Here is a 15,062-nt window from a genome sequence, read left to right as displayed (position 1 = left end):
ACCTAATATATAGGATGTCTGTCCGTCAGAGTAGAATTAAGCGTCTGGGAAGGCTTGTTTGAAAAGAAAGGTCTTAAGTCTTTTTTTGAATTCTTGGTGACTAGTTTCTAATCTTAGATCTGGGGGAAGTGTGTTCCACTGGTGGGGGCCTGCTGAAGAAATCGCTCGTTTGCTCAATGAAGATTTTATTTGCGGAGCATGCAGTGTTCCTCTGTATGCGCTTCTGATTGGTCTGGAAGACGTGTGCGGTTGGAGTTGAGAGGTTAATGTGATGGGAGCTAGTTTGTTTGTCGCTTTGTGGATGATAGTGAGTACCTTATAGAGTATCCTTTGTTTAATGGGAAGCCAATGTAGATTACGAAGGATTGGGGTGATATGATCTTTTTTGTTAGTGCTTGTTAGTATTCTAGCCGCTGAATTCTGAACCATCTGTAATGATTTGATAGTGTTGGTGGGTATTCCTAGAAGCAGGGAGTTGCAATAGTCGAGCTTAGAAAGAATGATGGATTGTAGTACTAGCCTGAAGTCGGAGAAGTAAAGGAGGGGTTTAAGTTTTTTGAGGACTTGCAGTTTGTAAAAGCAGTCCTTTGTGGTATTATTTACAAACTTTTTTAGGTTTAGATGGTTGTCTAGCCATGCTCCAAGGTCTCTGACGTCAGGTGAGAACGTGTTATTTGCGTTTGGTAGAGAGAGGCTGGAAGAGATTGTGAGTGGATCCTGGGAGACAATGAGCATTTCTGTTTTATTAGCATTCAATACTAAGTTGAGGCTTGAGAGTAAATTTTTAATAGGCTGAAGGCATTCGTTCCAGTAAGTGATCGTTTTTTGAAGGGATTCTGTAATCGGAAGAAGGATTTGTATGTCGTCTGCATAAAGGTAATGAGTAAGCTTGAGGTTTGAGAGTAGATGGCAGAGAGGGAGGAGGTAGATATTGAAGAGGGTGGGTGAAAGTGAGGATCCTTGCGGGACTCCTTGCTCAGTAAGGATTGGATGCGATTCTTTGTTGTTTATCCTTACTTTGTAGAATCTGTTGCTTAAGAAGGAATGAAACCATCTGAGCGCTGTGCCTTTGATCCCTATGTTGGCTAGTTGGTCTATTAGAGTAGAGTGTTTTACCGTATCAAACGCAGCAGAAAGATCTAGAAGAACCAGCAGGTAGGATTGTTTTTTCTCCAGATTAACTAGTATTGTGTCCGTGAGAGATAGTAGGAGCGATTCGGTGTTTAGGCGTTTTCGGAAGCCATATTGAGCCGGGGATAGAATATTATGATCTTCCAAATAATCTGACAGTTGCTTGTTGACAATTTTTTCCATCAGTTGGCGATGAGTGGTAAGTTTGCGATGGGTCTGAAATTAGCTGGGTCTGATGGGGAAGCGTTTGGTTTCTTTAGTAGTGGTTTCAGGATTGCTAATTTTAACTGGTTAGGAACTAAACCTTGAGAAAGGGATGTGTTGATAATTTCTGCAATTGGTTTTGAGATGGTGTTTGGTATGGCGATGAGGAGATTTGTTGGTAATGGGTCTGATGGGTGGGAGGAAGGTTTGAGTTTTTTGAGTGTGTTTTCAATCTCCAGTGAAGAAGTGAGCTCGAATGAATCCAGGCTTGTGTTTAGTTGTGGCAAGGCTGTGAGATGGTGTGTAAGGGTAAGGCTGTTGGATGTGATTGATTGTGTAAGGTTGGTGATTTTTGTCTTGAAGTAGTTGGCTAGTTCGTTTGCTTTGTTGAGAGCTTGGTGGTCTGGGATAGTAGGAGGAGATGGTTTAGTTAAAGAGGAGACGTACGAGAAGAGAGCCTTTGAGTCAAAAATGAAGTGGTGTATTTTTTTTGCATAGAATTCTTTCTTTGTTCTAAGGATGGTAGCCCTGTAGGTGTTGAGGAGGGATTTGTAGATGGCATGTGTTGAAGCGGTTGGGTTTTTTCTCCAGCATTGTTCTTTTTTTTCTAAGAGATTGTTTTAGGGATTTAAGTTCGGGTGTAAACCAAGGTTTTCTATTGTCTAATGTAGGTTGTATAGTTTTGGTTGTGGTTGGGCAGATTTGATCTGCAATATTGTTGTTAATATTGATCCATGAGGTAGTTGCAGTTGTTGCGTCTGTGAGATCTAGTTGATTTAATGCTTCGGACATCTTTTCGCTGAGTATGTCTGGGGAGCATGGTTTCCTGAAGTGGATGGTGGATTTGGTAGTGGTTTGAGGAGGTGGGATGTTGATCCTGAGGGTTGTTTGGATGACTCTGTGGTCTGACCATGGAACTGGTGAGCAAGTGAGGTTGGTATGAATGTTAAAGGGTTCGTTAATAAAGATGAGGTCCAGAGTGTGGCCAGCCTTGTGGGTAGGACTGTTGATAATTTGAGTAAAGCCCAAATGGTTGAGTGAGGAAAGGAGTGTTTGGCAGTTGATGGATTGTGGAGCAGCATCTACGTGTAAATTAAAGTCTCCGAGGATTATAGCAGGTTTGTCGGCGTTTATGTGTTTGGCTATAAGTTCAATCAGTAGAGAGGGATCTAATTCTAAGGTTCCTGGTGGTGCGTAGACTAAAGCTATTTGGATTTGTTCGGATTTAAAGAGGGAGAATTCTATTTTATTGGAGGAGTTGGTAAGTTGTAGGGTTATATTAAGTCCTTTTTTTGCTGCAAGGAGGAGTCCCCCACCTCTTTTTTTGGGTCTGGGGACAGAGAATAAGTCGTAAGATTGTATGGGCAGCTGATTTGTGAGTACAGTATCTGTGTGTTTTAGCCATGTCTCTGTAATTGCACAGATATCTGAATTGACTTCTATGAGGTAGTCACTGAGGATGTCCATTTTTTTGGAGAGAGAATGAGTCCACTGTGATCTTAGAGTCCACCGCATTACTCTCATGGCGAGCCGAGCCATGGGAGTGACATGCACTGTGGAGGCCATTTGACCCAATACTATCAGGAAATGATGTGCAGTTGAATATTGTCGAGACTGCACTCAAAAGCCCAGAGAAGCGAGAGTGAGAGCTCGATCCTGAGGTAGGAAAGCTTTCACTCTTAGAGTGACCAAGTCGGCCCCTATGAACGATAGTTTGCATGAAGGAACTAGTCTGGATTTTTGATAGTTTATGAAAAAACCCAGGGAGATCAGGGAATGCAAAGTGAGGCGAAGGGACGTCAGTGCACCTTGCAGAGAGGGAGCCCTGATCAACCAATCGTCCAGATAGGGGTAGACGTGAATGCTCTGACTCCTGAGGTAGGCCGCTACTACCACAAGGCACTTGGTGAAGACGCGTGGGGCAGATGCTAGGCCGAAAGGTAACACTCGATAATGGAAGTGTTTTGGACCTACTAGAAATCACAGGAATCTGCGATGTGACGGATTGATTGAAATGTGCATGTAGGCATCCTGAAGGTCTAGAGCAGAGCCAGTCTCCCCTTTGAAGAAGGGTAAGTAGAGAACCCAAGGTCACCATCTTGAACTTTTCTCTTTGTAGGTATTTGTTTAGAGTGTGAAGATCCAATATTGGGCGCACCTCACCTGATTTTTTTTTTTTGGTATCAGGAAATACCTGGAATAGAACCCTTGCCCCTGTTCTGAGAGGGGCACTAGTTCTATTGCTCGGGACTGGAGGAGGAGGGAGACCTCCTGCTCCAAGAGTGGTGAATGGTCGGATATTCCTCAGTTCAGCTGAGACGGGGAATCCGGTGGGACCGAGAGAAAGTTGAGGTGATAACCTTGGGATACTATTGCAAGTACCCACTGATCTGTGGTGACTGTGTGCCATAGGCTGGAGAAGTGGCACAACCGGCCGCCGACTGGAATAGTCGGAAGTGGAAGCTGGGTACTGCTCTCTAGAAGGGAATCAAAAACCTGACACTGGATCTGGTTGAGGGGCTGGCTGTGTCTTCTGCCTTCTAGGCTGCCTAGGTTGGCCTTTTCGGTAAGGCTTAGAAGGCCGAACCCTGGACACTGGGGGATACTATCTCTTAAAGGATCTTTTGAACGAAGAAGAGGGATCAGAAGACAGTAAGGAGAGCTGGCGCAGAGTCTCTTGGTGGTCCTTGAGCTGCGCCACTGCTTCTTGAATCTTTTCACCAAAAAGATTATCTCCCGCACAGGGCAAGTCAGCCAATCTGTCTTGTACCTCTGGTCTGAGGTCTGAAGATTTCAGCCAGGCCCATTTCCTTGCACTGATACCGGCTGCCGACACCCTGGAAGCGGTGTCAAAGATGTCATACGCTGATCATACTTCATGCTTGCCAGCATCTAAGCCCTTTTGTGCTAGGGTATGAAGTTGTTCCTGGAACTGCTGAGGTAAGGCTTCAGCAAAGTCTTGAATCTTTGGGGTAGATTTTAAATACTTGCGCGATCGCGTACTTTTGTTCGCGCACCAGGCGCGAACAAAAGTACGCTGGATTTTATAAGATACGCGCGTAGCCGCGCGTATCTTATAAAATCCGGGATCGGCGCGCGCAAAGCTGCCAATTTTGGGCAGCCTGCGCGCGCCGAGCCGCGCAGCCTGCCTCCATTCCCTCCGAGGCCGCTCCGAAATAGGAGCGGCCTCGGAGGGAACTTTCTTTCGCCCTCCCCTCACCTTCCCCTCCCTTACCCACCCCCCCGGCCCTATCTAAAACCCCCCCCTATCTTTATCCATGGATTTACGCCTACCGGAGGCAGACGTAAATCCGCGTGCACCAGCGGGCTGCTGACGCGCCAAGACCCGACCCGGGGGCTGTTCCGGAGGGCGCAGCCACGCCCCCGGGCCCGCCCCCAAATGCCGCGTCACGCCCCCGAAACGCCGCCGACATGCCCCTTTTTAAAAGCCCCGGGACTTTCGCGCACCGGCGGCCTATGCAAAATAGGCGCGCGGGCGCGCGAGGGCCCTGCTCACGTAAATCCGGCCGGCCGGATTTACGCGGGCAGGGCATTTAAAATCCGCCCTTTTGTGAACAAGGCCCTATTGTATTGAGTCATGTAGAGTTGGTAGGTTGCAATGCGAGAGATGAGCATTGATCCATGGAATACCCGACTTCCAAATGCATCCAGGAATACCCGACTTCCAAATGCATCCAGGAACTTATCAAAAGTTCCCCTGGTGGAATGGATGAGTGAGGTTTGGAGCATCTGGCCCTCTTTTGGGCTGACTCTACAACCACCGAGTGATGATCCAACTGAGTTCTTTAGAAGCCAGGGGCTGACTGAATTAGGTAGGCGGCATCTGCTTTTCAGTTAACAGGTGCCACCGAGCCAGGGTGCTCCCAGTTTCTCTTCAAAAAGTCCAAAAGGATGTCATGAATAGGGATGGACATGATTTCCTTTGGAGCATCGAGAAATTGTAGAAGCTCTGGCATCTGATGTCTAGAGTCCTCTTCTGTCTGAAGCTGGAATGGAATCATTTCAGACATCTCCTTTACAAAATTAATAAAGGAGAGGTCCTCTGGAGGCGAACGCTTCCTTTCATCAGGAGGTGAGGGCTGTGACGGTAGATCATCAGAATCCTGGGACGAATCGTCGGTCCAAGGATTATAAGGGTCATCACCAGCTCCCAAATGTTCTTCAGAAGGAAGTAACAGAGTTATTCCTGAAGGCCCTGGCCTGGGCATCGATGGTCCTGAAGGAGGAATCAAAGGCATCGATGGAGGCATAGAGAGCGGCATCATCGGAGGCACCGATGGAATCTGTGACATCGATGGATGTGTCAGTGGCAACACTCCCAATGGTGGAATTAAGAATGGTGTTTCTTCATCTTCCTCCGATGACAAGGGAATTGGCGAGGAAGGAGTCGGGTCCCTCGGATCCACCGGTGGAAGGGCACTGATTAACTTGTCCATTCTAGCTAATAGCGGTGCAAGCACCATGGGTATCGGGTCGGTGACCGGAGGAGGAACCAGTACCTGTATCGATGGAAGTTGGAAGCCCTGGAGTGCTTTGCCGATGGCCTCTTGGATAATCCGATCCAATTCCTCACGGAAAACTGGGGCATGAATACCCGGTTCCGGAGTGGGAAGCAGCACTGGCGTAGCCGGAGAGTCCACCGGTGAAGGTGGAACCACGGATCCTGGCACCTGTCCAGGTGTGGAACGCCTCGGTGATCCAGAGACAGAAGACGACGAAGCCTTTTCTGTGAGGGGCTTCTTTGTCAGAGGCTCTAATGACGTCGATGTCGAGGGTTTACCGGTATCGATGGCCTGAGCTATCCGACCGGGAATCCGGGGCTTTTGGCCGAAAGACCAATCTTATCGAGCCGAGCCTTGCGACCTTTCGGTGTCATTTGGGCACATTTAGTGCAAGTAAGGACATCGTGGCCAGACCCTAAGCACGTCACATAGTGTGAGGGTCAGTGATGGACATTGTTCGAGTGCAGTCGGGGCACGGACGGAAACTTGACGCCATGGCTTCGACAAAATTTAGTCGCGGTGTGGTCGATGGCCAGTAGTTCGCGAGGGAAAAACTCAACGGGAATCGACCGCAAACAGGCAAAAAACTTACTGTTTGACCGTGGAGCAAAGAAATCGATAACGGGACCCCTGTGAGGTAAAATTTTTAAAAGATTTTTTAACAAAAGTTCCGTGAGGAAAATTCCTGTCAGGAATGTCTGAAGAGCTCCTTAACCCACGTGGATACTGCTACGCGGAAAAAAGAAGACTGAAGGGGGACCCCTGCTGCCTGCAGGGTTGATGCTATGCTAGGCATGCCCAGTAGGTGCCAGTCAAAGTACTGGAAACTTTGACCAAAAAGTGTTCCGTGATTGGGCTCCATCCTGATGTCACCCATATGTGAGGACTACCATCCTGCTTGTCCTGTGAGAATATGCCATATGACTCATTTTCTTTATATTGCATTTGCACAAATTATTTATTGAAGAAAATTTCAAAACATCTATTTTCCTGGACTAAAGTCAGTCTCAGAATTTTCTGAGATAGCCAAATCGTTACCCATCTTTTACTACATATATTTTAAGTATAATCATTACTCTTTACAACTTCTGCCAACATGTTTGTTTTAGTTGTATTTTTTAAATTTATTTTTATTTATTTAAATTCTTTTAATATACCGATGCTCAAGACCAGGTCTTATCGTACCGGTTTACAGTGTAACTGGGGGAAATCAATTAACAACTATGCAGAAAGTAAAGTTACATTAAACAGGGAGCAAGAACATGGGAGTTGGAAGACAGGAAAGATATATAAACGGATACAACTGGAGAGTATTAAAAAAACAGTTAAATAAAAACAAAAGAGTTGCGAGTCATATAAAGGTAGCTGAGATCGGCTAAATGAATGTTTAACATGTGCCACAAACAAATGAATGTGATTTTTTATTTGATCTGATCAATAACAATGCAACTGCAAGTAAATTTCTGAGATAATAGACCAGAAAAGGATTTAAAGGAAGCACTAGATATTGGCAATTCCTTTTCTATTCCTGTTGTACCCATTTCCTTTCCCCCCCCTAATTTCCTATTCCCTTAAATCACTGGTTCTTATCTCTGGTCCTTATAGTCTTCAAATAGGTTTGTGGTTTTCAGGATAACTGAGGCATGCAATTAACGTATTCTTAGACCACATATAATCCAATATAATCACACGTTCATTCACCAAGGTGTTGATGTTCAGTGGTAGCAGAGTGGACAAAGTTGACTGGTTACCTCTGTCCGGATATTCAGCTACACATAAACAGTTGTGTGTGCAGCAGAATATAGTCAAATCTAACCGCACAAAATTTGTGCGGTCCTAGTTATCCATACAAATTTAGCCAGTTAGGGATAACTTTGAAAAGTCTGCTCCCTTTTATGTTCATCAAAATCTGTGTGCACAGCAATTTTGTGCTGAAAAAATTCAGCTGGACAATGGGGGAATATGAGCACATTTTAATCACATAAATCTTTTTAATATTGACCTCAGATAAGTATTCTGAAAGACAAACCTGTTTAAAGGCCACAAAAACAGGAGTTGAGAACACCTAACCCAAAAAAGCAACTAGTACAGAATTAATTTAATTGATTTTGAATAAAACTTAGTTCAAGCACATCAACTAGTTTTACACTTAAGAGGGTAATTTTCAGAGACTTCTGCAGGTAGTTAGCTTTATCTACATAAATGGCTCTAGAAAACTGCATAACTGATACACATGTAAAATTATGCCCATATACACTGTAGGTATGAATTTTTATGCACATGGGGAAATGTATTCCAGTGGGTGGAGTTGGGACTTGAATATATTAGATTTTTATTTTTAAAAAGTATGCATGTACATTCTTTTGCCAAAACTATGCACACCATGTGCAAGTAGTTTTGTCAAAGATACATTTTCAAAGTCAAAGCATGTGTGTACTTTTGACTGAAAATTAAAGTCTGTAGGTAAAAAGTACTTGCACACTTTACACTAGCTGAACATTACCCCTTAAAATCTATTCAGGCTCTTATCAAGAGGTGGCAACAACTACTTTACTCTTCTCCTATTTGGTGCCACAACAAATTTCCTGAATCTTTTAGGGTCCCCGTTACTAAGCAATGTCATTAAAGAACATTAAAGATGGGATATAATATTGAACTGTTTCTCATATTCTCATATTCTACCCAGAGTTAAAATACAATGATCTTACTGTTACTACAGGACCTACAGAAGACCTCCAGCAACTCTCCTGAACTAGAGTCTCACAATTACAGAGAAAGTACATTTTCTTAAAGTGTTCTCTTTCTGGGGCCAAATGTACAGAACACCACCATACATCTGCAAACACGCCATTTAACAAAGCCAACTTTGGATTCTGCCTTGTTAACATTCTGCTTTCAAGGATGATTGCAAGCAGATGTTTGTTACAAATATTACTACAAATAGATCCTATGAAAGCTGCAATTTGAAATAAATCTGTTTTAAGAAGCAGTCCTGCCCTTGTGTGTATTTTTAATTTTGCTTAGGAGTGGCAAATTTCAAAGGATGTTACAAAGGTAACAAAGCAGGAAAATTCCCCTGGCTGAAAACTTTCCGTCACTCAAGCAGCTAGAAGTATGGGCACTGTTTTGCTGTGGGGGAAAAATAAGCAGGGTCAAGACAGAAAAGACAAGGATGCTTAGAGATTTCATATTGAGATTTCCACGCATACACGGCATCTGCAGGTGCAAAGTCCATGGGTATTTTTGTACCTGCAGTTCATGCCAGAACTCAGAATTTTTAAGGGAAACTTTGTGTGGCGTTTCCTTTTGAAAATTAGCTTGCAGGACTCAAGCTCCCCATAGAATATGAAAATTACCCCTGTAATGGATGTACTGCAATACTAAGAACCTAGCTTCCGATGTCACTACAAGGATAGAATTATAAGACTGCACAAATTCCAGAGGCCCTGCTCCTATTACTGTAGTATTCTTGACATATTAACTGGTTTTCAACAGATTTTTATTATTTTTTTTTTTTTTTACAAATTACCACCTCCAAAGTTAATTGATTACACTATTTATAGCAATTTTGTTTAAAACAAATCTGCAGCAGAACCTCTTTAAATCACAACACACTATAGATACATTATACACATGAACAAACAAGCATGTTATTGGTGAAAATGTGTAATGCTACTAAACAAGACTTGTACAAAATGCCTATGGCATTCAAAATAACTATAACAAAAATATTACCTGGTATTTTAATACATCTACATTATAATAAGAAGCTGCTGGATTCTGCTCTGATATCTTCTTGAGGTAGGCAGTAACAGCTTGCATGTTCATCCAAAAATCTTTTGTATGAGGGTCAGTTTGTGATGGGTCACTAAATGCAATAATAAAGGAAAGCATTAGAACATTTATACATTAGAGCATATATACATTTATATACATATAAATGTATATATTTTTTCTGAATGTATATTCTTAAGAGTAGACCACATCTAAACTTATTAGGTTTTACTTTATACCTTTCTTGTTATAACCAGCCAAATCAGCCTTTCACTGCATATAAAGGATATGGAGCAATATATTGGCTATACATAGTTTGAACAGACCCCATTATTTTTTTCCCCGTTTGTTCCTTGGAGGTCTCTTCAATATTGTTTCCACATCAAAATTGCAGCAGGATCATTCCCTACTCATGGACCTATGCTTTGGCTTTAAACCAATGAAGGTTTTAAAGGTCTAGCAGCAGCTGCAGTTCCTGGGTCCTTTGATATTGATACTTTCAGTGCTGGTCAATGGAGTTTTCTCTGGTGGCAATGTCCTGAGGTCTCAATTACCAGAGCTTAATGGTCCTGGGTTATATCTTTGAGCAGATACTACATGCAAAGATATCATGCCCTCGCTCCCCTTGCTCCAAACATTGCAAGTAAGCATCATAATGGTCTATATGAGACAGCAGTAATGTTCTAAAAAAGTTATTAGGCTGTGGAAAAATCCACCTTCCATGAAGAAAAGGAAGCATATTCAAAATGGTACCAAATCAACAATAAAAGGTTCCAGTTGGATGCCTTGAAAAAAAAAATCTCCATTGCTATGTGGGATATCTTGAAATTGTAGCAATAGCAATACTTGTAACCTATCATTAAATTCATCTATTGTACCTGAAGACTACAGGGTGGCCAATGTAACCCCAATATTTAAAAAAGGCTTCAGGGGTGATCCGGGTAACTATAGACCAGTGAGCCTGACTTCAGAGCCAGGAAAAATAGTGGAAACTATTCTCAAGATCAAAATCGTAGAACATATAGAAAGACATCGTTTAATGGAACACAGTCAACATGGATTTACCCAAGGGAAGTCTTGCCTAACTAATCTGCTTCATTTTTTTGAAGGGGTTAATAAACATGTGGATAAAGGTGAATGGTAGATGTAGTGTATTTGGATTTTCAGAAGGCATTTGACAAAGTCCCTCATGAGAGGCTTCTAAGAAAACTAAAAAGTCATGGGATAGGAGGCGATGTCCTTTTGTGGTTTACAAACTGGTTAAAAGACAGGAAACAGAGGGTAGGATTAAATGGTCAATTTTCTCAGTGGAAAAGGGTAAACAGTGGAGTGCTTCAGGGATCTGTACTTGGACCGGTGTTTTTCAATATATATATAAATGATCTGGAAAGGAATAAGACGAGTGAGGTTATCAAATTTGCGGATGATACAAAATTATTCAGAGTAGTTAAATCACAAGCAGATTGTGATACATTACAGGAGGACCTTGCAAGACTGGAAGATTAGGCATCCAAATGGCAGATGAAATTTAATGTGGACAAGTGCAAGGTGTTGCAAATAGGGAAAAATAACCCTTTCTGTAGTTACATGATGTTAGGTTCCATATTAGGAGCTACCACCCAGGAAAAAGATCTAGGCATCATAGTGGATAATACTTTAAAATCATCGGCTCAGTGTGCTGCAGCAGTCAAAAAAGCAAACAGAATGTTAGGAATTATTAGGAAGGGAATGGTTAATAAAACGGAAAATGTCATAATGCCTCTATATCGCTCCATGGTGAGACCGCACCTTGAATACTGTGTACAATTCTGGTCGCCGCATCTCAAAAAAGATAGATGGAGAAGGTACAGAGAAAGTCAACCAAAATGATAACGGGGATGGAACAGCTCCCCTATGAGGAAAGACTGAAGAGGTTAGGGCTGCTCAGTTTGGAGAAGAGATGGCTGAGGGGGTATATGATAGAGGTCTTTAAGATCATGAGAGGTCAAGAACGAGTAGATGTGAATCGGTTATTTACACTTTTGAATAATAGAAGGACTAGGGGGCATTCCATGAAGTTAGCAAGTAGCACATTTAAGACTAATAGGAGAAAATTCTTTTTCACTCAACGCACAATAAAGCTCTGGAATTTGTTGCCAGAGGATGTGGTTAGTGCAGTTAGTGTAGCTGGGTTCAAAAAAGGTTGGATAAATTCTTGGAGGAGAAGTCCATGAACGGCTATTAATCAAGTTTACTTAGGGAATAGCCACTGCTATTAATTGCATCAGTAACATGGGATCTTCTTAGTGTTTGGGTAATTGCCAGGTTCTTGTAGCCTGGTTTGGCCTCTGTTAGAAACAGGATGCTGGGCTTCATGGACCCTTGGTCTGACCCAGCATGGCAATTTCTTATGTTCTTACTTGAAGTTGCTGGACTTCTTTTTGGCCAAGGAGCACATACAGTAATTTACTTGTTAAACTTATAATTATTTAAACATCTGCTGTCTTCGCTCTCAGTTTCCCAAGTTACCATAACACCTTGTTTTTTGTAATTTCTCTCTTCTCGTTACCGTTAATGTTATAATACCCCAGTTCCCTGTAAACTGATGTGATATGATACTTTTTCATGAATGTCGGTATATAAAAGAGTTAAATAAATAAATAAATAAAATAGATGAAGCAAAATAAACTGAGAGGGTATACGAAACTGACTGAGGTAGTAACAAACACCATTCCGAGGTAAAAGAAAAGGCTACCTCCGAGCTGATCATTTTTGACAAAAAACAAAAACTTAATAAGTGTTGTCCACCTTTGAAAGCCCCAGGCCCCGATGGGTTCACGACAGAATTTTACCAGCTATTGGCGGATAGGATAGTGGCCCCTTTAACGGAGGCGTACACGGCACTGATCGCAAAGGGCTCTTTCCCAACACAAGATAATGTAGCCCTTATCACTCTTATTCCCAAAGTGGGCAAGGACCCCGTAGAGCCGGGATCATACCGCCCCATATCCCTATTGAACGTGGACCACAAGATCCTGGCGAAGGTGTTGGCAGAACGGTTGGCCCCCTTCTTGCCTTCGTTGGTGGGGGAACATCAGGTGGGCTTCGTGCGGGGGCGCTATGCTTTGGCTAATGTACGACGAGTGTTAACGGCGATGACGATTTGCCGTGAGCTTGGTCACCCACACCTGATTATCAGCTTCGACGCGGAGAAGGCGTTCGACAGAGTAGAATGGCGTTATTTGTTTTCACTGTTGGAGACTATGGGATTTCATGGTTTATTCTTGCAAGCCGTTCAGTTGTTATATTCTGATCCCAGAGCGGTGATATTGGCCAATGGGGCACGTTCGGAACCTTTAACGATAGCTAGAGGTACTAGACAGGGGTGCCCATTATCGCCCCTTCTTTTCATATTGCAATTAGAGCCGTTGTTACTAGCGCTGTCGTATCGTTGAGAAATTCGGGGAGTTCGGTTGGGGACGCAAATTTTCAAAGCAGTGGCGTTTGCAGACGACTTACTGGTGCTGGTGACCAATCCCCAGGCTTCTTTACCCCCTTTGATGCGCTTGATGTGGGAGTTTGGAGTTTTCTCGGGCCTGAAGTTGAATGAGTCTAAGTCCTCTGCCCTTATCTACCCACAGGCCCTGCGGGCGGTTTGGCGGGATACCTTTCCGTTACACTGGGTGGAGGACTTTTTGCCGTACTTGGGGATCCGCCTCCCGGCGGACCCGGCCCATATATATCAGATGAATATCCCAGACAGACTTAAGTCAACGCACGATAGCTTGGCTAAGTGGACCAATCTGCCTCTTTCCCTGAGTGGGTGGGTCAACTTATTCAAAATGGTTATTTTGCCTCGATGGCTTTACCTATTTCAAACATTGCTAATCTTTTTGCATTCGAGGGATGCTAGACGGTTGGAGGGGGCTCTGAGACGTTTTCTCTGGCGGGGAGGGAAACCGCAGGTCCCATTGCGCTGGTTGAAGCTGAGATGGGGACGAGGTGGTTTGAGAGTCCCTGACCTAGCGGGATACAATTTGGCTAGTCACTTACGAACCCTTAGAGACTGGTTGTTGGGTACCTCGGTGTATTCCCCATTATATGCTGATCAGGCCTTAATGGCCCCTTACGAACCAGCATGTGTGGTTCAGGTATCCTCGAGTAAGCTTCCTCTAGTTCTTCGCAGCACGGGCTTGATACGCCCCGTCCGACAAACCTGGCGGAGATTGACTAAATTGTTGCAGATTCCGCCCATATGTGCCAGCCTTTTGCCAGTGCGGGGAAATGTGGACTTTATGCCGGGATACCAGTCTGCCAGTTTTGTTACATGGGAATCCAAGGGGATCACTCGCCTAGGCCATTTAATTAGCACAGAGGGCGTTCCTCTCTCCCTTAAGGAGCTGGGGGAACTTTACGGGTTGGGGGCCTCTCAGGTATTTCCCTATCTTCAAGTTCGGCATTATCTCCGAGCAATTCCGGAGGCTTACAAGGCACCTACCGTGGTCCATGCTCTGGATGAAGTGTTCCAATTTGGGAAACCCCATGCCCCGTCATTATCCATGTATTACAAGAGGGTCCGGAAGTTACAGGAGGAGGACTCTTTGGATGTTTTGGTGTCCCGTTGGAATAAGGATGGGGATTTTACTGTGACTCCGTATATTTTACGTGCCGGTTTTCGACGTGCAGCCAGGATCTCGAATAACTACTATTATCGGGAGATGCAGTTTAAATTTCTCAGCCAGGCCTATATTTCACTGCGGGTGGCTAGTCATTTTAGTGCGGATTTTTCAATGGGCTGTCAAAGATGTGGTGCAGCCTCTAGTACCCTTTCTCACGCTTTTTGGTCCTGCCCTGCTATTCGACGTTTTTGGCAGAAGGTGGCGGACTATATGGCCGATTTGTTAGACGTGGTCATTCCGGTGACGCCGCATTGGCTTCTCTTTGGGTGTGTCTCCCCGGTTCGAGTTCGAGATCCTGGCTTGCGACTGTTATTACACAAGACTTGTCTTGTAGGTAAGAAGATAATTCTTTCCGGCTGGCGTTCCACGGATCACCCATCCTTTTGGGCTTGGAGGAATGGTGTCCACTTCATGATGACCATGGAAGGATTGGCGGCCCAGAATTCGCCGGCCCATCGACGAAGATTTCTGGTCACCTGGCAGCTTTACATTCATTCTCTCCCGCATCGTGCACGTAGTTTGGTACTTAACGATTAAGAGTATATTACCCTGTGTTCCCCCGCTGTTCCTTTGTTCACTTGTTTTATTCTCATATTGGTATTTTCTTCCACGTGTAACTCCATATGCTCATCTAGGTTGTCATCCCGGGGAGGGGAGGGGGAGGGGGAGGGGGGGGTTTGCTAGGCATTTTCTTTGGTTACTGTTGGCTGGAGGGGTGAAGGAATGACTCCCCTCCGGTAGTTTGTACTGTGTCTCTTTTTGTTGCGAAAAA

General features: G+C 43.9%; 1 protein-coding gene across 5 annotated transcripts in view; it reads right to left on the bottom strand.

The window, feature by feature from the left end:
- The window catches only part of FCHO2 (FCH domain only 2), a 532,544-nt gene that overhangs the window by 155,967 nt on the left and 361,515 nt on the right, over nt 1-15,062 (bottom strand). For all 5 annotated transcript variants that reach the window (XM_029574710.1, XM_029574736.1, XM_029574720.1 and 2 more), the window contains one exon: nt 9,594-9,726. In XM_029574710.1, coding sequence (XP_029430570.1) covers nt 9,594-9,726 — 133 coding nt within the window. The remainder of the gene's footprint in view (nt 1-9,593; nt 9,727-15,062) is intronic.

The sequence above is a fragment of the Rhinatrema bivittatum genome, chromosome 1, assembly GCF_901001135.1.
Source record: "Rhinatrema bivittatum chromosome 1, aRhiBiv1.1, whole genome shotgun sequence".
NCBI classification, from domain to species: domain Eukaryota; kingdom Metazoa; phylum Chordata; class Amphibia; order Gymnophiona; family Rhinatrematidae; genus Rhinatrema; species Rhinatrema bivittatum.
This window is presented reverse-complemented; position numbering and strand designations above follow the sequence as displayed.